The sequence below is a fragment of the Cherax quadricarinatus genome, chromosome 73, assembly GCF_038502225.1.
Source record: "Cherax quadricarinatus isolate ZL_2023a chromosome 73, ASM3850222v1, whole genome shotgun sequence".
Taxonomy (NCBI): domain Eukaryota; kingdom Metazoa; phylum Arthropoda; class Malacostraca; order Decapoda; family Parastacidae; genus Cherax; species Cherax quadricarinatus.
Genome location: NC_091364.1, coordinates 9,061,458 through 9,085,699, shown reverse-complemented (window position 1 = coordinate 9,085,699; position 24,242 = coordinate 9,061,458). Strand labels below are relative to the sequence as shown.

General features: G+C 38.8%; 1 protein-coding gene across 2 annotated transcripts in view; it reads left to right on the top strand.

The window, feature by feature from the left end:
• Positions 1-24,242, top strand: part of Nca (neurocalcin homolog) — a 120,735-nt gene that overhangs the window by 22,697 nt on the left and 73,796 nt on the right. For both annotated transcript variants that reach the window (XM_070100597.1, XM_070100596.1), the window contains exon 3: positions 22,662-22,780. In XM_070100597.1, the coding sequence (XP_069956698.1) occupies positions 22,662-22,780 (119 nt within the window). The remainder of the gene's footprint in view (positions 1-22,661; positions 22,781-24,242) is intronic.

Genomic DNA, 24,242 nt, shown 5'->3' with positions numbered 1-24,242 from the left:
ATTTCTTGACTGGGAATTTAGAATCTAACGACGTCTTAGAAGTAGTTTAGGATTGTTTTTTGAAGCAGTTTGTGACAAAACCTACAAGGGGAAATAACCTGCTTGATTTGTTTCTTGCAAACAAGGAAACCCTTGTTAATAATTTAGAAATTACAGAGGAACTCGGTGCAAGCAACCACAGATCAATTACCTTTAGCATGGAATGGAAGTATAATACTAGGGATAACTCAGTAACAGATTTTCACTTAGATTACAATGGGCTTAGAGAAAACTTACCTGTGGACTGGGGTAACAAAGAGAGCTATCAATATGACAGCTTTCTTAACACTATACATGCTGCCTAAAGAACATTTATCCCATATAAAGAAATTAGATCAAATAGAAATGACCCAAAATGGATGAATAATAGGCTCAAATATCTTTTACGGCAGAAAAAAGGAATTTATAGGCGCATCAAAAGAAGTGAGGGTCATCTTATGAATCTGTATACTGACATTAAGAGGGATGTTAAAAAGGGAATTAGAAAAGCTAAACAGGACTAAGGATTTGAAAACTAACCCAAAAGGTTTTTTTCCAGATTTATAGAACAAAAGTTAGACATAAGATAGATACCCTTAAAAACAACTCTGGCATCTTACTGACAAGGAGAATGAAACGTGCTCGATTTTAACCCTTTGAGGGTCCGTCCCGTAGATCTACGGCTTTACGTTCAGGGTCCAAACCATAGATCTACGTCATGAGCTCAGCTCACTCTGATAAACTGTGAGTGGTACATTTGGGCCTAGATATGAGAGAATACATCTATGTGGTATGTGTGCACGCACGCAGCCACAGCAAGCAGCAACAAGGCTGCTCCTATATCTTGCCGTCCCCTGGGCCTATCCAAACTCCAGTGATGGCCAAATTTGCAAGTACTGCTGCAACAACATGCAAGGAACCTATAGTGACATAAAAACTGACGGTGACGACAACGAAATGGACTAAATATGACAAAAGAGGGACCGGCATTCAAGTACCAGACCTGCTGCCAGACGTGAACCAGACACGAGACGTTTTCCACTACAGTGAAATAACTGACTCCCATATCAACTGCACCAGTGTTTAACGGGAAGACAACATGGCAGAAAACCTGATCAACTAAATCTCCAAGGAAATGACAGGTCTGTAGGACTTTTTTCTTCAGTGCCAAACGAGGGAAAGAATTGAGCATTTAAACATGGCTGACCGGCATCCAAACAGCCGCTATTGCCAGACGTACAACTAGCGAAGTGAAATTCTCAACTTTACTGACGTTCATCTGTTGACAGTAGCATCATATCTGTACCACCATCATATCACCTGTACCAGTGCTAACGAGAGGGAAACACAGGAGACATCGTCAAATCAACAGTACAAAACTCCAAGGTTATAGGTCGGATATCCCTCAGTGCCAGTCGTGAGAAAGAAGTGAATAGTTAAACAGTCAAGGTTAATGTTTTAGTAGCTGACCAGTGTACAGTGAGAGAATCATAGCAGAAAATGCCAAATATATCTATAAACTCAAGGAAAGTCAAGTTGTAGGTCGCGTTACTCCCCTCAGTGTTTTAAAAATGGCTGAGTCAGCAGAACAGGTCAGGAGACAACAACACCACACAACCCCCGATAAATGGAATTGAGGGGGATTTGGAAGGATAAAACCATGGATTAAACCTTTCTGATCTACCAGAATGGAAAGGAGTTAGAAGTTAATTGAGGAAGCCAGACTGTGAAGTGAGATGGGAAGGGGAGTGTGTAATAAGGGGTTAACTGTAAGGGTTTTGTGAAGTTAAGGGAAAAGTGAGCAGTGAAGAGGGTTTTGAAGAGGAAATTTTACTAGTAATTCAGTGGTGATTGCTAAAGCAGATTCTAATTGTACTAGGGACTGGAAAAGAGAAATAAATATTATTGTATATGAGTAAAAGAGCGAAGAGTGAAAATGGCAGGCATTAGGGGGGTACAGGCTGCTATAATTATATTTATATTTCTTCTTCAATTCCATGAAGAAAGAAATCAGTCATGGGGGTTGGAAAAGGTGAATGGAGTAACAGCGCCCTGGACAGTAAAAGCCCAACAGTTGCCATCCTACCAGAAAAGTAAATGTCACTATCGCCGCAAGGTATGGCAACACCGCATACCCAAACAAAAACAGTGGCACACAGCTCTTATTGTAGCGCTCTTAAGTGGTGATATCCAAATTAATCCAGGACCTCATACTATTGTGCAGAGGCAAAACAGACAGATAAATGACGGCGATAATGACGGTCTAGTAGCTAGGAATGATAACCTTAACTCCATATGTAATGCATACATAGGTCAATGTGAGACAATACAGCCATTATTATCTCAAACACTACCAAACAGGTGCATACACTGTACTAAAGTATGCATGAAAAACAGAAAAGGCACCTTATGTAAAATGTGTAAGGGGTGGGTGCATGATGGATGTATGTACAATTATAACAACGGTGCCAGAATTCATTTTGTGTGTAACAAATGCACTTTGGCACAGTTACCCTTTAGCAGTGATGACATTGATTTACCTAAATTTAATACAAATGACCCATTGCCATATATTGATGATTATGATTGTTTTATGAAAACAGGCCTTCTCAACCATACACAACTGTAGGCCAGACCAACAAGGGGGTGGCACAGCCATATACTACTCAGACCAACTAGAATGTATCACTAATACTTGCACAAGGGATGAACATGGGGAATATATAATAGCTAAATTCAAATCCAAATACCTACAAAAACCTCTCACATTGATAAACATCTACAGAGTTCCACAGTCAAACATTAGCCAATTTAGTCAAAATCTAGGAAGTATGATAACTGATGCACGCATGAACAAAGATCACTTACTACTCTCAGGTGACTTCAATATAAATCTCCTGCAAGACCAGGACCCACACGTTACTGAATTCACAAACACAATGAGTAACTGTATGTTACTACCAACAGTAACAAAACCTACAAGAGTTACAGAGACTAGTGTTTCCCTACTTGACCACATCTGGACCAACACCATATCCCCTTTAAAATCAGGCATAATTACAGATAATACCACAGACCACTACCCTACTTTCCTCATAACAACTCTTGGTAAACTACCCCAAGACACTACTAAAGTCACCTTCAGACTTCACAATGAGGCAGCCATTAATAACTTCGCAACAGCATTAGCAAACATTGATTGGCACACTGAGCTAGAAATCTATACAGATATTGACGAATGTATTAATAATTTTCTAAAAAAGACCCAATACCTCTATAACAAGCACTGCCCTAAAAAAACTAAACAGCAGATGACAGCAAAGAGACTGAACAGTCCCTGGCTAACACCCAGCATTCTCAAATCCATAAATACAAAACACCAATATGAAAAACAGTACAGAATGGGTCACATAACCAGAGACCAAACAAAACGTTACTCGTCAATCCTAACCAGCCTGATAAGAAGGGCAAAAAAATTGTATTATGAGAACAGATTATCCAACTTACGAGGTGATATAAAAAAGACCTGGAAAACACTATCTGAAATTCTGGGAACAAAAAAGATATCACGAAATAGCGAAATAAAATTAGCAAAATCAGATGAACCCCAACTCCCACCAACAGAAACAGCAAACAGACTCAATGATTTCTTCTCCACTATAGGACAAAACCTTGCCCATAAAATCCCAAGCTCAGATACCCCACCAAATAACTACCTCACCGGCAACTACCCGAACACACTGTTCCTAGCTCCGACTAACCCATACGAAGTCTCCCTTATTATCAATGCACTAAAAAACAAGGCAGGAGATTTAAGTACCTTACCACCCTTTATATATAAAAAAGTGTCACAAGTGCTATCTCCAATCATTGCAACACTCTTTAACAAATCCATTGAATCCTCCACCTTCCCTACAGTACTCAAAATAGCAAGGGTCACCCCGATCCACAAAGGAGGAGACCAAACAGAGTTGAATAACTATAGGCCAATATCCAACTTACACCCTCTCTCAAAAATCTTTGAAAAACTAATTCATAAACGAATCTACTCCTACCTTATCTCCCAGAACATACTCAACCCCTGCCAATTTGGATTCAGGCCTAATAAAAATACTAATGATGCTATTATACACATGCTAGAACATATATACACTGCAATAGAGAAAAAAGAAGTCCCACTGGGGATCTTCATTGACTTACGTAAAGCTTTTGATACAGTTGACCATGACTTGCTCCACGTAAAATTGTCACACTATGGTATAAGAGGGCACTCCCTCAATTACCTCAAGTCATACCTCAGCAACAGAAGCCAATATGTGTACGCAAATGGGGCAAACTCTTCTGCGCAACCAATTACAGTTGGTGTCCCACAGGGAAGTGTCCTTGGCCCTCTTCTCTTTCTCCTATACATAAATGACCTTCCAAATGCTTCGCAATTACTCAAACCCACACTATTTGCAGATGACACTACATACGTCTTCTCTCACCCGAGCCCAGTCACACTAGCCAATACTGTAAATACCGAATTACAGAAAATATCTACCTGGATGAGGACTAACAAACTTACACTAAACATTGACAAAACCTACTTCATTCAGTTTGGTAACAGAGCTACAGATGTCCCTCTTAACATAATGATAAACGGATCACCTATCACAAAGCTAACAGAGGGAAAATTCTTAGGAATCCACCTTGATAATAGACTCAAATTTCATACACATATACAACAAATTTCTAAGAAAATTTCCAAGACTGTAGGCATACTATCGAAGATACGGTACTATGTTCCACAGTCAGCCCTCCTGGCCCTATATCACTCTCTTATTTACCCCTATCTCACCTATGGAATTTGTGCATGGGGCTCAACAACAGTTAACCATCTCAGACCACTAATTACCCAACAAAAGGCTGCAGTTAGAATGATAACAAATTCTCACTACAGGCAGCACACTCCACCAATATTCAATACACTAAACCTACTCACCATACAAAACATCCATACTTATTACTGCACCTATTACATACATAGAACACTTAACTCTGATATTAACGCTCCCCTCAAACATCTCCTTGCCAACCTCAACAGAACACATGACCATAACACAAGGCACAGATCACTCTTTGATGTTCCTCGTGTTCATCTCACACTATGCAAAAACTCAATGCACATAAAAGGCCCTAAAATCTGGAATTCATTACCTGTAAATATAAAAGAAACACTTCCTGTTTATAAATTCAAGTCTCTACTCAAAGATCACTTACTCACCCAAAACCAAATAAATACTGAATAACTGAACCTTATAAATTGTATATCTTAAATGTTTCTCACAATTATATCACATAAATGTTAAACCTAAAACCCAATCTAACTTTATTATTTTTTTAAATACACTACCTAACAGAATCCTTCATATGACCTGTCTTTGTAATACTCACTTGTGCTTTATAGTAATCTGTTTACATTAATGTTTTATCACTGACTTCATCATTGCTTAATTAATCTTAAGTTAATTTTAAGCCAGCCCGTAATGCTATGCATAGTATAAGTGGCTTTGGCATACTGCTCTTATCTGTATTTTTTTGTACCTCTGTATGTGTGCACAAATTTATAATAAATAAATAAAAAATAAATAAATAAATGTCAATGCAAGATCACTTCTTCCTAAATTGGCAGAGATTAGGATTCTAGCTAACAAAATTAGGGCGGCAGTTATAACCATCTCTGAATCTTGGTTGGATGATACGGTGACTGACGACGAGGTCAAAATAGATGGTTACAATATAAAACGCTTAGATAGGAACAGAAAGGGTGGTGGAGTATGTGCCTACATTAGAAATGACTTAGCTTACAACCCAAGACCTGATTTAAATAACAATAAACTGGAGATTCTATGGTTTGAAGTGCTGCTTCCTAAGACCAAACCCATCTTAGTAGGAACTGGTTACCGCCCTCCTACCCAGGACCAGTTCTTTGAAGACTTTTCCAGAGTCTTGTCCGGAGTTGAAAACAATTGCGAGACAATAATACTGGGCGACTTCAATATCTGTTTTCAGCAGCAAAATAACGGGCTATGCAAAAGGTATAAGCAAATTCTACGATTAAATAGTTACACTCAACTAATTAATACTCCAACCCGGATCACACAGTTCTCAGCCACCCTAATTGACCACATACTTTGTAACCGCTCTGAGAACATTAGTCAGTCAGGCATCATTACCACAGGTCTTAGTGATCATTTCATCATTTACTGCACCAGGAAAATCACTAGGGATAGGATAGGCCTACACAGGACAATAAAAATGAGGTCAACTAGAAACTACAGTAAAGAAACACTGGTAAATAGGCTACACAATTGTGACTGGACAGAGATAACAAGTTGCACGGACGTAAACGATGCCTGGGAAAAATTCAAAACAATGTTCACTACCATCCTTGATAATATTGCACCAGTTAAAGAGGTTAGGATTAAACAAAGAACTGAACCCTGGATGAATACTGAGATATTAGATAATATGAAATTCAGAGACCAGCTGCTAAAAAGATTTAAAGCAAACAGACAGGATATTGCAGCACTAAATGAATTCCAAAGGGTGAGGAACAAAGTACAGAGACTTATAAAAGGAGCAAAGGCAAAGCACTATTGCTCAAAAATTGAAGAGTATAAGCATAACCCCAGAAAGCTCTGGCAACAACTAAAACATTTGGGGTACAGCCATAAGCCAGTAGATAGGTCTAACATAGTACTCACTATCGATAATGAGGTATGCCATGAAACATCTAAGGTGGCAAATTGCTTTAATTCATACTACACATCTGTTGCATCAACACTAGTAAGTAAACTACCAGCTGCATCAAATACCTTTAACACAGACTCTGATAAGTTTCAAACATACTATACCAATAAAGGGGTAACCCCAAACAGTTGTCAACTAGTAAGTGTATCTCATGACTTTATTCAAAAGAACTAAGCAGGTTAAACCCAACTAAGAGCACAGGCCCTGATAACATCCCATCTAAGTTCCTAAAAGATGGTGCTTCTGAACTGTCAATCCCTATTGCTCACATAATAAATCTATCAATCACCATTAATACCGTACCGGAGGGGTTCAAGGAGGCCAGAGTTACTCCTATCTTCAAGAAAAATAGTAGGTCTGATGTAAGCAACTATAGGCCTGTTAGTATGCTCAGTATAATATCTAAAATTCTAGAGAGGGCAGTGTATTCTCAAGTAGTTAAGTACCTTAATGACAACAACATTCTCCATAGCTATCAGTCGGGCTTTAGAAGATCCTACTCAACCGACACCTCCCTTATTAATCTGATGGATTACCTGAGAACTGAAATGTCAAAGGGGAACCTCATAGGTATGGTAACCTTAGACCTGCAAAAGGCCTTCGATACTGTCAACCACAATATATTATGTAATAAACTTCAGGCTATCGGTATAGGTTCTGTAGACTGGTTTAAGTCCTACCTTAGCAACAGGAGACAAATAGTCAAAATCAACAAAACAGAATCAGAACCCCTGCCGATAACATGTGGAGTTCCCCAAGGTAGTATTCTGAGTTCCTTATTATTCTTATGTTATGTCAATGATATGCCTATCAGTGTCAAGTGCAAACTCCTACTGTATGCAGATGACAGTGCTCTGTTAGTGTCAGGTAAAGACCCACAAGATATTGCTAATGTTTTAACACTGGAACTGGAGTCCTGCAGCAAATGGTTAGTAGACAACAAACTATCATTACACCTAGGGAAACTGAAGCCATTCTCTTTGGCACGAAACATAAACTGAGAAGGGTAAATAACTTTAATGTTCAATGTAATGGGGAGCCCATCACTTTGGTTTCATCAGTAAAATATTTGGGAATCCCCTTTGACCCATGCATGTCAGGAGAATTGATAGGGAACAGTGTAGTAAAGAAAGCGAATGCCAGACTGAAGTTCCTGTATAGACAAGCACAGTGTCTACCTACTGAGGCTCGCAGGACCCTATGTCTAGCCCTTATACAATGCCATATGGATTATGCTTGCTCTTCTTGGTACTCTGCCTTGACAAAAAAACTGAAAGATAGACTGCAAATCACCCAGAACAAAATCGTAAGATTCATCCTGGGGCTGGGACCAAGAGAACATGTAGGCCAGGATGAATTACAGCAGTTGGATATGCTGAATGTTGAAGACAGAGTAAAACAACTGAAGCTAAATCATGTTTATAAAATTGCTCACAAACAGTGTCCAGAATATCTTGCTGTCAATTTTGTCAAGGTTGGGAACCAAAGCAATCATAGTACTAGGGGGAGAGAGCACAACTTTGTAGTACCCACAGTCATTGGCCAGGCTTCAAACACCTTTTATTGTACAGCAATAAAGGAATGGAACAGACTACCCGCACATGTTAAAGCCAGTCATAGCATGAACCAGTTCAAGAAGAGTGCCAAAAGGTGTCTGATGAATGTAGCTACAGAAAGGGAGGGGAATGATTTTCTATTTTTTATCTAACATACGTGTAAATTTTACCTTATTCCTAGTAATGACCCTCGTATTGTAGATAGTCTTAATGACCCTCGTGTAGTAGATAGTCTTTTTAGTATGATAATAAGATGTTATCTTCATTATAGAATAATAAGAAAATATTATAACCTTTATATTATAATAATAAGGTAAAAGGACCCCAATGGAAATAAGTCACTCTGTCTGACTTTTTTGGGTTATCCTAGGTTCTCTACACATATGCTGCTATGTATGATAATTCTATGTAACTGTATTTGTGTATACCTGAATAAACTTACTTACTTACTTATTTGCACCACATAAAACAGATCCTGCAGCACGCTGTGTATAATGAGAGAAAAAACTGAAATCATGATTTTTCGATTAAAACAGCGAATTTGCAGTGTTTTTTCGTATGTTTTTTATAGTTCTATTTGCGATTTCTTGGTCTCATTTGATAGAATGGAAGACATATTACAGAAATAGAGATGATTTTGATTGGTTTTAGCACTGGAAATGGCTTGAAACTGAGCTCAAAGTAGCAGAAATGTTAAATTTTTGCCGATATTCAAGAGTAAACAAACGACCTCACACGTCTAATACACGCCAGCTGGTGGGTCTAATATGCATTCACAAATATGGTGATGATATTTATACAATTATTACAGTATTACATAACAGTAAATCTTCTATTTTTTGCTGTGAATAAAAATTCATTATGTGAATAAAAAATCAAAATGGAATTTATTTGTAAAGCCTCAAAACATAACTAATGAACAGAGGAAATGTTAGTTTAGTTCCAGGAATACCTACATTGTTTATTCTGGACCCTATTTTGAAATTGGAATATTTTGAACTTTGTGTTACATTGGCCAAATTAACAATTTCCGATCACTTTAATTTGTAGTTGAAACAGTTGACTTGGCTATTTCTTGTGCTCAATCGATAGAATAGAAGTAATACTAGTGAAATAGCTAAGAATTTGGTCGACTGGAATAATGTAATTGGCCTAAAATGGGAGTCAAAGTCGGCAAAATCGCCGATTCGTAAATATCGCTGACACATCAAAATTCGCGAGAGCATAATTTCATCAATTTTCCATCAAATTTCGTACTTTTTGTTTTATTACCTTCACAAAAAGATTCTCTACCATTTCATAAGAAAAAATAACAAATTTTTTTTTTGAAAATTCTTGGACACTGGGGCACCACTTCAGATTTGGGCCTTGGACCCTGAAGGGGTTAACCCCTTCAGGGTCTAAGGCCAAAATCTGAAGTGGTGCTCCAGTGTCCAAGAAATTTTGAAGAAAAAAAAAAATTCTTACAGAATTAGAGTATATTTTTGTGAAGGTAATAAGACAAAAAAAAAAAATTTCTGATCAGTACTTACTGAGATACAGTGCCGAGAAGTTGACCCCAAATGACGTGGTGGTGGCAACATCGACGATTTCCACATACACACATTACTTTATTTACCATTTTTTGTAGTTTTTTCTTTTCTTTTCTAATTTTTTTCTTTTCCTACTAACATTTGGGGCCTGAGAGACCAATACTGTATATAATGTATATATATAAACTCACTGTATTGAACACAATAACCGCACTAAAGTTATTATCATATTATTGTTTACCACTGTTGTTTATTACAATAAACATGCACAAATCTTGTATAATACTAATGTTCTATCATATATTTACATATTTACAATCACTGGACATGGTTTTAGAACTGCTGGAGCTTGTGGAACTCCTTGAAACAAGGCACCATGCACAGAGGTACCTTACATTCCTCACACGTAAACCGAGTGTCTTTGCGTCTTTGTTGCCGTCATTTTGTTTGTGCACAGACGATGCATCTCTTCTAAGCAAATTTCTTCTGAGTTGAAGGAAGTTGTATTATGAAATGATCACCTTCCCTCCTCAAACGCTTTGGTATATCCTGAGGAGTTCGAGGACCTTGTTGTATAGCAGGTGTTGTTACCTGGTACTTCATTATGAGTTGTCTGACAACAGACAAACAAAATTCACCATACGGTGGTCTGTTGCCAGTCTTCATTTGGTACATATTATATGCATTGAGCATTGAAATGTCCATGAGATGGAAGAAAAGTTTCATGTACCACTTGTAACTTTTATGAACATAATCAACAAAGCCAATCTGCATGTCACATTTGTCAACCAAGTGCATGTTTTGTGTATAATCAATCACTGTCACTGGTTTTTGAATGTTCATTAGTCACTCGATCAACTTTGCCACTGTCTTGCATTTCATTACGGTGAATGGTTGTCAACAATGTGACATCTCGTTTGTCATGCCACCATAATGCCATGATGTCATTGGCAGTAAACACCTGCACGTCATCAAGAGCACCTGAGTTGAGCCTGGGCATATGTTTACCATTAGAACGCACTGTGCCACACACATCTGTCTTGTTCACTCGCAAGAAATCACTGAGTAATGGGCTTGTGTACCAGTTATCGGTATATAATGTATGACCCTTACCAAGATAAGGTGCCATCATGCTTCTCACTGTGTCACCTGAGATACCCAATAACATCTTGGTATCTTTCAATATTTTACTTCCCATGTATGCAACAATATCCAATACCAGGCCACTGTCACAGTCACAGAGTACAAACAGTTTTATACCAAAGCGTTTCCTCTTGCTCGGTATATACTGCTTGAATGACAGCCTTCCTTTGAACAAAATCAAAGACTCGTCAATTTCAAGATTCTTGAGTGGATAAAAGTACATGCTGAACTTTTGTATGAGATACATAAAAACATTTCTAATCTTGTATAACCTGTCACTTCTGTCAGGCCTGGTTTTGTCAGAAGTGCAACATATGTAACGGTAAGATAAACCTGTTCACTGGGATGATTTCACTGAAGACCGGGGTAGAAATTAGCCGATCTGTGGACCAGTATGCTTTTATACTATGTTTATAGATATGAGGCATAAGCATTACTGTTGCAAAAACAAATACATTTCTGCAACAGTCATCTCTTTCCACCGGTGTAGTCTTGACTGTGATGATATGATCGTATTTGCCATGGTGTACTCAAAATACTTATTACTTTCCCTGGCAATAGTTTCCATCAGTGGCTGGTCAAAGAATAGTTCAAAGAATTCCAGTTCATTTGCAGTGTTTCCAAGGGGATAAGTTGGTAGAATTCTACTTTCAGAGTCATCAAAGTGGTGGGGCTTGGGAACAAAATTGGGATTTTGCTGCCAATCCCAGATACGGTTTGCTGGTGGATACTGGAAATCATAGGCTGGTTGTGTGGGTAGTTGTGGTTGTGGTGGGCTGGTGGCTGACACTCCGCTTTGTCCTTGAATTGCGGAGTCAGCAGCGTGGGTCCCAGCCTGGGCTGGTGAGTCACGCATGGCCGTAGCACTACCATCACCACTACCACCATCTACTGATGCCTGTGGTCTATCCATGCCAAGTGCAGCCACATCATCCTCACTATCACTATCTATACCTGGTGTAGGGCCATGGGATGTACTCCGTCCCCTGGGCACAGCATAGGGTACACTACCCGAGCGCATGTGGCGGCGTACATACTGACGCTTCACTGGTGAATACGTTTCCTCACTATCACTACTCGAATGATCATCAAGAGCAATAAAATCACAATCCACGTCACTATCATTATCATTACTGAAGTCAGAGGCCTGGCCACACGAAAATAATAGTTTTCTCTTGCAATGAGGTACAACCGACCGTGACTGACGAGTGCCCACACCAGAGGTAGAAGGTTGAGGATCGTCAGGGTTTTCTGCACTATTATCGATATCCTGGTCATTCCTTTCGGTCACCAACTGATCAAAGCCAAAGAATTCGTCTTCATTTCTACTTCCATGACTGTCAGAACTATCAGATAGGAACAGGAGAGTCCCAATTTTCCTTGGAGTGAGAGCTGCCTTGCGACGAGGCATGGTGAACAAGGGTAACTGAGCTGGCGTTCCCACAATGCTATGCGGGCGCCTAGATTTTTTGTTTATGGCGCACACCCACCACACAGACCCGTTCTCTCACATGTAGGCCTATGAGCATTTTCACGCTAAATTTGACAGAGCTAGAATTTTGGCATAGATCTACGGTTTGGACACTCAACATGATGCCGTAGATCTACGGGACGGACCCTGAAAGGGTTAAAAAATATTTTCTCTCGATTTTTACACAGGAAGTCGCTAACAATATCCCAGTAATTAATTTTTATAGTGGGCCTGAAGAAGATAAATTATGTAGTATCACAGTCACTAGTGAAATGGTTATGAAACAAGTAGACTGACTGAAACAATGTAAATCACCGGGTCATGATGAGCTTTTTCAAGGGTTCTTAAGAAGTGCAAAATGGAACTCTGTGAACCATTAACTAATATTTTTAATTTATATCTTCAAACAGGTGTAGTGTTTGACATATGTAAGATGGCTAATGTAATTCCTATTTTTAAAGCAGGGGACAAGTTGTTACCATCAAATTACTGCCCAATAAGCCTTACCTCAATTGTAGGCAAATTACTGAAGTCAGTTATAGCTGATATTATAAGAAGCCATCTGGATAAGCATAATTTGATTAATGATACTTAGCATGGATTCACGAGGGGCTGTTCCTGCCGAACTAATTTATTAACCTTCTTCAGTAAAGCTTTTGAGGCTGTTGATCACGATAGAGAATTCAACATTGTTTATTTAGATTTTAGTAAGGCTTTTGATAGAGTACTCACCAGAGACTTAAAGAAAGTGGCAGCTCATGGCATTGGGGGAAAAGTGCTGTCATGGATCGAGTCATGGCTCACCAATTGGAAACAGAGAGTATGCTTAAATGGGATTAAATCCGAGTGGGGATCTGTAACAAGTGGCGTTCCACAGAGATCGGTCTTGGGCCTGTTGTTGTTTATAATATATATCAATGACCTTGAGGGAATTACTAGTGATAAGAGCAAATTCGCCGATGACACAATGATAGGTAGGATAATTGATTCGAACTTCAGGAGGATTTAGACAAACTCAATATCTGGTCAGAAAAGTGGCAAATGCAGTTCAGTGTAGATACTAAATGCAAGGTTCTGAAGCTCGAGAGTGTCCATAGAACTTAGCCATACGGATTGCGAAAAAGGACTTAGGGGTTATAGTAAGCAGCAGTCTTAAACCAAGACAGCAGTACCTAAGCGTAGATAATAAGGCAAACAGATTACTGGAATTTATGTCAAGAAGTGTAAGCAACAGAAGTCCAGAGGTTATACTACAGCTCTATACATCATTAGTAAGGCCTTGCCTAGATTACACAGCTCAGTTATGGTCTCCATATTACAGAACGGATATAAATTCGTTAGAAAACATTCAATGAAGAATGACGAAATTAATTCATAGCATTAGAAATCTTCCATATGAAGAAAGATTGAAGTCCCTTAAATTACATTCACTTGTAAGACAAAGAATGAGGAGAGACATGATCGAAGTGTACAGGTGGAAGATAGGTATTAACAAAGGGGATATAAATAAGGTCTTAAGGATATCTCTCCAAGAGAGAACCCGGAATAATGGATTCAAATTAGATAAGTTTATATTTAGAAAGGATATAGGAAAGTATTGGTTTGGAAATAGGGTAGTTGATGAGTGGAACAGTCTGCTTAGTAGGGTTATTGAAGCTAGGACCTTGGGTAGTTTCAAATTTAGGTTGGATAAATACACGAGTGAGAGTGGTTGGATTTGAGAGGGACTTGCACATGAGTGAATGGAGTTATCAGGGCTTGTTTCTTGGGTAGCGCTGAAAGCTGCGTTGGGCAAATACAGTGGACCCCCGCTTAACGATCACCTCCAAATGCGACCAATTATGTAAGTGTATTTATGTAAGTGCGTTTGTACGTGTATGTTTGGGGGTCTGAAATGGACTAATCTACTTCACAATATTCCTTATGGGAAAAAAAGTACTGCACTTGAACATACTTGGGGTTCAACCGGGGGTCCACTGTATTCTATTAATGGGATGGATTGTGAAGTACTTGCCTGGTATGGGCCAACAGGTCTGATGCAGTGTTCCTCCTTTCTTATGTTCTTAAGTCCCACTCAAATCAAATCATGTGTGTGGGGTAGTACCCTGGCTGGTGTGTTCTTTCTTGAATTCTATCATGTTTCTTGCCTTCTTTACCAAAGGGCTGGCACTAGGAGCTTTCTTTTGGCCCATAGTGGCTTATTTAGCAATTGCAAGCACAAAAAACAATGGATTATTATGGAATTTATCATATGAACATGTGGGGTGATGGTCACTTACCAATAAACAATGCCACACTGACTGGGAATGGTGTGTGGGGCGCCTTTGTGTGCGTGCAGATGCTGGGAGGCTACTCGTACATGTTACGGATGAGTGACAAATGGTGAGACAAATTATGAACCACGAGGCTATATTTTGTAGATGAATGGTTCAAAGAACCGACACGTTAAATTAGACACATGTGCAACTCTTGGGTATCTTTATTGAGGAAAATGTTTTGCCACATAATGGCTTCATCAGTCCATACAAAGGATAAACTTGAAGAACAGTAGGAGAATGAGGTAATCAGTCCCTCAACCTTGAGTCGATGTGGTCAGTCCATCAATCTTGAATAGAATACGGCATAGTGGAGAAGCAGCTTATAAACCGTATGGCAGGAGAGGTGCAGCAGTCGTAGGTGGTGTCACATCTGTCCAATGTGGAAGTAGGTCGTGCCCAAGGTTAGGCAAGCGAAGCATTCCCAAGTATTAAGATCCCAAGAAGTTGCAGTGCCTGACAGGATTGTAGATGAATGGTTCAAAGAACCGACACGTGTCAGTTCTTTGAACCTATTTCTGTAATATATCTTCCATTCTATCAAATGAGACCAAGAAATCGCAAATAAAACTATAAAAAACATACGAAAAAACACTGCAAAGTCGCTGTTTTAATAAAAAATTGTGGTCTCAGTTTTTTTTCTCATTATACACAGTGTGCTGCAGGATTTGTTTTATGTGGTGCACACATACCACATAGATGTATTCTCTCATATCTAGGCCCAAATGTACCACTCACAGTTTATCAGAGTGAGCTGAGCTCATGGCGTAGATCTACGGTTTGGACCCTGAACGTAAAGCCGTAGATCTACGGGACGGACCTTGAAAGGGTTAAAGGCCACAACAAGACAAAGATCATGACAGCCAGGGAGATGACTGGGTGGGTATTGAGAACTTTCAAATCAAGGGAAACAATGCCGATGGTGACACTCTTCAAATCGCTAGTGCTCCCTCACTTAGAATATTGCTCAGTGCTGACGGCCCCGTTCAGGGTAGGAGAAATATCGGAGCTGGAACAAATACAGAGATCGTTTACGGCTCACATTGAGCCAGTAAATTCAAATTCAAAGTTTATTCTCTATAAGGATTACAATGCTGAGTTTACAGAATTTGGTTATTGTGTGGTTTACATGTAGTAAAATACTAATTACAGAGGGGGCCACTAGAACACCTAGCATGGCTAGGCATTTCGGGCAGACTTAGATTAATTCTTAACTTTAAAATATTACAAATTATGAGGTAAGTTGGTATTATGGCTAAGTTACTAAATACTAGTTTGTGAGTTTAGCAATGTGAATGCTTTTGTTTTGGCACAATACATAGTTTCAGTATTGGAGTATCACAGGCCAACTTATGACTAGTTAGGATTCATTATTTTAAGATTGAGATTGATATTTCTGTTTATGGTCAAATGGGTGAGTTAGTGTAAGTATGAACCACCAGGTGGTATTCGTGTAATTAGTTGACAGGGTGTATCAGGGAGATAAGATGTTTTCTAATGGTAGTTTTGAAGGTGATGGAATGTGTCTGCAGTTCTAGAGTTTTCAGGTAGGGTGTTCCAGATTTTAGGGCCTTTGACATACATTGAATTTTTGTAAAGGTTTAGTCGGACACAGGGAATGTCATAGAGATGTTTGTGTCTGGTGTTATGCCTGTGGGTTCTGTCACAACTATCAAGGAAGCATTTTAGGTCAAGGTTAATATTGGAATTTAAGGTCCTGTAGATATAGATTGCACAGTAGTAAGTGTGGATGTACTGAACAGGGAGTAAGTTTAGATCTATGAAGAGTAGGGGGTGTGTTGCCAGGGATGGGATTTAGTGATTATTCTTACTACAGCTTTTTGTTGGGTTATTATTGGCTTTAGGTGTGTTGATGCAGTTGATCCCCAAGCACAAATAGCATAGGTGAGGTATGGATAAATAAGTGAGTGGTATAGTGTGAGAAGGGCATTTTGCGGCACGTAGTATCGTATCTTGGAGAGGATCCCAACCGTTTTGGATACTTTTTTGGTTATGTGTTGGATATGGGTGCTGAAATTCAGGTTGTTGTCGAGGTATAGGCCTAGGAATATGCCCTCATTATGTCTGGCAATTAGAGTGTTGTCGATCTTAATGTTAATTTGCGCAACTCCTGCTCTGCTACCAAACATAATATAGTAGGTTTTGTCAGTGTTAAGCGTAAGTTTTTTGGCTGTCGTCCAAGTCGATATTTTGATCAGCTCCTCGTTAACGATGGTGTTGAGGGTGGCAAGATTAGGGTGAGAGATGACATAAGTCGTGTCGTCAGCAAAGAGAATGGGGTTCAGGTGGTGGGATATGTTTGGAAGATCATTGATGTATATGAGGAAGAGCAGGGGACCAAGGACAATTCCCTGTGGAACTCCAGTATCAAGTGGCCGTGTTGTTTATGCTGTGTCTTTAATGGTGACATACTGATACCTATTAGTAAGGTAAGATTTGAAATATGCAAGCGCATGGCCTCTTATACCATAATGGTCAAGTTTGTGGAGTAGGATGCGGTCTACTGTGCCAAAAGCTTTTCTTAGGTCAGTAAAAATTCCTAGTGGATATTCCTTATTTTCCAATGCTGTGTAAAGCAGATCTAGCATTTTTATAATTGCATCATTAGTGCTTTTATTTTTTCTGAATCCAAATTAGCAGAGGTTGAGTATGTTTTGTGCTGTTATAAACGAATATAGTCTCCTGTGCACGAGTTTCTCAAAGATTTTGGATAGCAATGGTAAGTTTGATATAGGCCTATAGTTGTTTAAATCTGTAGGGTCACCACCTTTATGTATTGGTGTAACCCTTGCTGTCTTGAGTAGTTTCGGGAAGGTGCTAGTTTCTAGTGACTTGTTAAAAAGTAATGAAATAGCATGCGAAAGGACATGGGCCGCTCGTTTGTACAATAATGGTGGGACATGAGACAGATTCCCTGAGTTATTTTTAAGTGACTTTATAATCTCGGTGACTTCCGTGGGCTCAGTTGGTACAAGATAGAAGGAATTTGGGAAATTCCCATCAAGGTAGTCCCTGGCATGGGCATTGGTACGTGGGATTTTATTGGCGAGATTAGATCCTATGGTTGAGAAGAAGTCGTTTATCATGTTAGCTGTGTCAGTGGGATGCAGTGGTGTTTCATTAGGTTTAGTTAGGACAATATTCTTGTTTTTTTTCAGTTTGTGGGTCCCTAGAATCTGAGAGAGTGTTTTCCAAGTCTTTTTTGTATCTCCTCTTGTGTCAGTGAATCTGCTGGAGTAGTATAGTTGTTTGGCTTTCTTTATTACTTTGGTGAGAACTGATGAATAGTGTTTAAGAAAATCTTTGTGTATTAAGCCCTGTCTATATTGCTTTTCATATTGGTGTTTCTTATCAATGGATTTCAGAATGGTGCTGGTTAGCCATGGGCAACCAAGCCATTTGTTCGCGATCTGTTTTGTTTTTATAGGACAGTGTTTGTTGTATAGTCTAAGTAATTTGTTAAGAAAAATGTCTGTCCAGTCATCAATACCACTGGCCTTGGAGAATTCTGTAGGCCAGTCAACAGTCTCTAGGTAAGCTGTGAAATTCCTTATTGAGGCCTTGTCATGGAGTCTAAATGAAACTTTGTTGTATTCAAGTGGTGGTTTACTAATGTTTGTCAAGAGGAAGGTAGGGTAGTGGTCTGTAGTGCTATCTGTGATTATCCCTGATTTAAGGGGGGCTAGTATATTGGTCCATATGTGGTCTATTATGGTTGCACTTGTCTCAGTGAGCCTGGTTGGTTTAGTTATTGTTGGTATGAGAAGTGTGTTGTTCATATTGTTGATGAAATCAGTTACAGGCTGATCATCTAGTAGGCCAAGGTTGATGTTGAAGTCTCCAGCTAAGAGAAGGTGGTGCTTATTCATTTGTCTGTTTGTTATTAGTGCCTTTAATTTCTCACTGAAATTTGGGATGTTTGTGTGGGGTATCTGGTAAATGGCACCGATTGTTATAGGCGTCTTAAGGTTTTTTACAGTAAAATTAGCAAAAATGTATTCCCCATATTCATCACTAAAGCAAGTGGTGCTAATACAAGATAATTGGTTAGAGTAATAGATTGTAATACCACCCCCAACTTGGTATGGTCTGCAGTTGTGGATTGCTGTGTATCCTGGTAGAGGGTAGATATCTATTGTGTCCTGCTTAAGCCAGGTCTCAGTAAGAATAATGCAGGAGAAGGGTGTCTTTAGTGACTCAAGGAGTGCCAGGAGGTCATCATAGTGTTTGCTTAAAGACCTGATGTTGTAGTTAAGAACTGATAGACTTTTAGCATTGTTTAGGATAGTGCTGGCTTGTGATGCTGTGTAATAAAGGCAGTTACTTTCCAATAGGTTTTGATTGGGTGTCAGATTATGGAGGTTTAGATCAGGGTCAATGTGATCAATCATCTTCTATGTTTAAATTATGGTTATTTATATCCTGAGTTGTGTGTTGAGTTCTAGTACTGATATCTGTAGTGGCGGGAAGTTTGGACAAGTATATAGCTAAAGCATTTTGGTCATATAGAGTATAGTCACTAATACACATAATGAAGTTGATGTTGTCTATGTGTTGTGCTGGAATAAGCTAAAGTACAACTAGGTATAAACTAATAATATAAAAATACAAATTAAAAATAGCACAAGACTCTCACTTGTAATTGCACTAAGGTCTAATATAATGACTTTGGTATTGTCTATGTATTGAGCTAGAATGAGCTATAGTACAACTAGGTTTAATCTAATAATATAAAAATACAAATTAAAAACAGCACCAGACTCTCACTAGTAATTGCACTATGGTCTTATATAATGAATTTGGTATTGACTATGTATTGAGCTAGAATGAGCTATAGTACAACTGAGTTTAATCTAATGATATAAAATAGGCACAAGACTCTCAATTGTAATTGCACTAATTTCTTACGTAAGTTGTTTACAAAAACTAGAGGATAACTAGATTTAAATTGACAAGATAAAATACACAAGTTAAGGTAGCAAAAGAATAATAAAAAAAAATAATAAAAATAAAAATGACAATGACTTGGTTATAATATGCTAGTAAGATGGTAGACAGGATAATATAAAAGTTGTAGTTGAAAATACTAGTTTAAAAAAGTATAGAATAAAAATGGGCAATAATAAAAGTTTACAATAAGTTTGGTCAATATAGTTTAAAGTAAAATTGGGCAATAATAGAGATTTTAAAATAAAATTGGGCAATAGAGTATTTCTTAAAGTGAGGTAGAATAATTGAGGACAAGTTATGGTTAGTTTAAAATAAAATAAGATAGAACAGTGATGTGGTAAGATGTAAAAAAGGAGATAGATTCTGTAGGTATTAAACACAATTAAGACTATGAGGTAGAATGGTCATTGAATACAACAGTGACAATCAAAAGTAGTTGGGGTATTGGAAATTTAGGGGGGCACAAATTTATGACAATATAACACTAACGGTGGACTGTGGGTATTATCTGCACTTTACTCTGATTCTGTTAGTCCAGTCTCACTTAGGAATGTTTTAAGGTCATGTTCTGTAGAGATGAAGTATCTCTTCCCAGTGGGCTGTTTCCTAACTGCGATTTTTCTGTCCCTTACAAAGCACTGGTGGATTTTTTGGGCATAGCGTAATTTTCTTAGCCGATAAAGGAGGTTTTGTCTTGTTTTGGTAAGGCACTCATTGACGTAAACATCAGTTTTCATAGAAATAGATGTTTTTAGTAGGTTGTTTCTTTGTAGGCTAGTTGGGAATTTTAACAGCACTGTTTTTTTACCCGCATGGTAGCCCATCAGTTTGCAATCCCTTAGGTCATCGCTACGTATGTTAAGGCGAAGTTGGTCCTTGATAAGTTGTAGGATGGTCTCCATGCAGGTCTCTTGGGTGACTGTGGGTGGGAGATGTTTGCTGTTAACTACAACAGCGTCAGATAGCTGTTGTTGGTCATTATGGTCTTGGAAGTTGGTTATGACATTGGCAAGTTGTTGGTCCACTCTTGATCTTTCCTCTATAATGTTGGTAGTAAGGAGGGTGACTTGGTCTTTTAGAGTGTTGATGGTGTCTAGGTGTTCCAGAGTGTCTAGTTTATGTTCTAGAGCAGTGATCTTGCTGAGGTACTCTGCATTGCTAGCTTTTAGTTCCTGCATTTCTTGAGTTAGTTTGGTGATCGTTTGGTTCTGAATCATAAGGAGTTTAGCTATTTCTGGGTCGGTGATCTTCTTGACATCAAATCCTAGGAAGGAGTTATCTTGGACTGTGGCGGTGGCCATGTTTGTTGTTGTTTATCATGTGTTGTGGTGATGCCGGTGGGTGATGAGGGTTGTGTCCTGGCTGGCAGTACCACAAGTTTTCCCCGTGGTATTACTGGTCTCACCTTTGATGTTAGGAGTCCTTAGCTGGTTACTGGATCTTCTTTTATTGCTCTGACCCTTGTCCATTGGCTGTGGCTTCGGGTGTATAGTAGGCGATGGGTGATGGGTGAATGTTGTGGAGTATCACTTCAGTGGCAGCGGGGTAGGAGGTGGTAATACGAGTCCTATTAGTTGGTAATTTGTGTACTTTTGGGTGATTTCTGCAGCTGATTTATATCATTCTGGGTATCCACACATGTTAGTGTTATGTGGGTCTTGATTAGGCCATCACTGAGCTGCTGGGAACCTCAGGTAAAGCACCTAAACTACTGGGAATGCCTGCAAGTCTTGAACATGTACTCATTGGAGCGGAGGAGAGATAAGTACATGATAATATATACCTGGAAGGTACTCGAGGGCTTTGTCCCAAATCTGCACACTGCCATAACAACATACTGGAGTGAGAAATATGGGAGGAAGTGTAAAATAAACCCAGTGAGGAGCAGGAGTGCGGTGGGGACAATAAGGGAACACTGTATCAACATCCAGGGTCCAAGACTTTTCAACATCTTACCAGAAGATATTAGAAACACTGCTGGAACAAGTGTTGAAGCCTTCAAGAGGAAACTAGACAAGTATCTTCACCAGGTGCCAGATCAACCAGGCTATGATGGATATGTGGGGCAGTGGGCCTTCAGCAGCAACAGCCTGGTTGACCAGGTGAGCACCAGACGAGCCTGGCCCATGGCCAGGCTCAGAGAGTAGATATACTCTCGAAATTCTTCAAAGGTATACTAATGCCACCTGCATTTCTTCAGTACTTCAGTGCAGCAGCAGGAATTTGAGGTTTATCTCTGTTTTTATAACTGTGTCACTTGGACCAGTGTTAAAATGCAAGGGATCCCTGCATAGATGTCCACCAAGGAAGGAAGAGGGAATGCAAGGAGGGATGGTGGGAGCAGTTTGACCCCTTTCCTCCCAAGATCAAGCATGTGTCAAGATAAACATCCATACTGATGGCTGGCCTTTTCTCCTGTTACACCTTGGTAACCTATATGTCTTTTATGGGAAGAGTTCCAATATAGAGAGTCCCGGGATATACCCACAAATCCCTAACTTATGAATGCCTGTGTTACAATAATACACACTTATGAATGAGGTCAAAAAAGACATAATATGGAAGAGATAATTATTTTATGAATGTTGATCTGCAGTTACAAACATGCAATATGTAATTGTCCTTTGTTGTACTGCTTCCTGTAGGACAGTAGATCCATAGTTATAGATGGCTAGTTCATACGTTGAAATATTTGAAATGTAACTCATTGGTAAGTTGGGAACTCGCTATACTGTCTTGTAAATTTTAACTGCTTTTTCCATCACTTTCCCTTCTATATGCATATGTTTGTCTTTAACTGTGCTGTATACAAATATGAATATGTACTCATGCATATATTTATGTACATATATATTTACAGATTCGGAGATTCAAGAGTGGTACAAAGGTTTCCTTAAAGACTGCCCAACTGGACATCTTTCAGTTGAAGAATTCAAAAAGATATATGGAAACTTTTTTCCATATGGTGATGCATCAAAGGTACGCCCTTTTACCAGATAAAGATTTCAGAATTCTGCAGCTTCTCTTATGTTATGAGCATACACATATCTCACACTATTTAATAAAATTGAATTGCGTGTCCTTTAAGTCTAGTATTGCATTGTACATTTCACAGTGAATGGTAAAATACCTATCTCTGTAAACCAGTGATCCAAATTGTGTAATTTCACAAACATTAATTTTTTTAACACCTCATCTGGACACTTAGTGGTCAATGAATTTTGGTGATTGTGAAAGTAAAATAGTTGATAAGGTTGGTAAAACAACATTTGCCCTCACTGAACCTGTGCTGGTTACTATTTATGAAAACATTTTTCTCCAAATGCTCTATCACACACCTTTTAAATATACAATATAGTCACTATGTTTGCTGTCATCCCAATCTCTGGCAACTGTCCTGTGTTCATTGACTTGTAGATCATAGCTAGAAGTTCAGACAGTTCTGCTCCTCACAGAATCCATGGTGTTACCTGTATCCAGCTCCATTATTTATTTATTTTTTTTTTTTTACCTCTACCCCCTGTTGTATATATGATGTCTAGTACCTGGTGATGTACTCTTCATCCCTGGGCTTTTCTGGCATTGCTCATGATTGGGCTTTATTTGAGATATGATTTATTTGTTGACATCCAAGCCAACACTTTTCTAGTTCAACAGTGACCATGTTGTAGAAATCATCATGGCTGGAATATTAGCTAAATACAGTGGAACCTCTACTTGCGAGTTTAATCTGTTCCATGACCTTGCTCGCAACTGGATTTGCTCAGTTGCAGAGTCAATTTTCCTCATTTAAATTAATTGAAATGCAATTAATCCGTTCCAGTGGAATTCTGTATTTCAATAATTTCTCTAATATCAACTCTGCGGTTTACTTATCTATCACAATTCATCTAAAATGGCATAATAAGCAATATAAATAACATAGAAACCTGATATACACTCTAGGATGAATAAAACGTCATTATGTAACAGGTGGAGGCGGCCACATCCGCTCCCTCTTTATTGTGGTAAATACACCTACCATCCGACTTACGACCTGCTCGACTTACGACCATTCGACTTACGACCGTGTTTTTTATGCCAAATTTCTGGGAAATAAACAACTATTTGTGTTGTACACAGTGTTTATCTTAAACCTTACAGGATAAAATACAGTACTAACAGCATAAAAAGTAAAGTAAAACATGAAATACCAAAATAAAACAAAATAAAGTCATTACAGAAATGTTTTGTTGATATTCAGTAGTAAAGTTCGACTTACGACCATTTCGACTTACAACCGGTTTCTCGGAACCGAACTCTGTCGTAAGTCGGATGGTAGGTGTACTGCCACCTAGTGATGGCCTTTTGAAGCTGCCTATTATTATAATAATAATAATAATGTAGTACACATTACAGTGGACCCCCGGTTTACGATCAGCTCCCAAAACGACTATGTAAG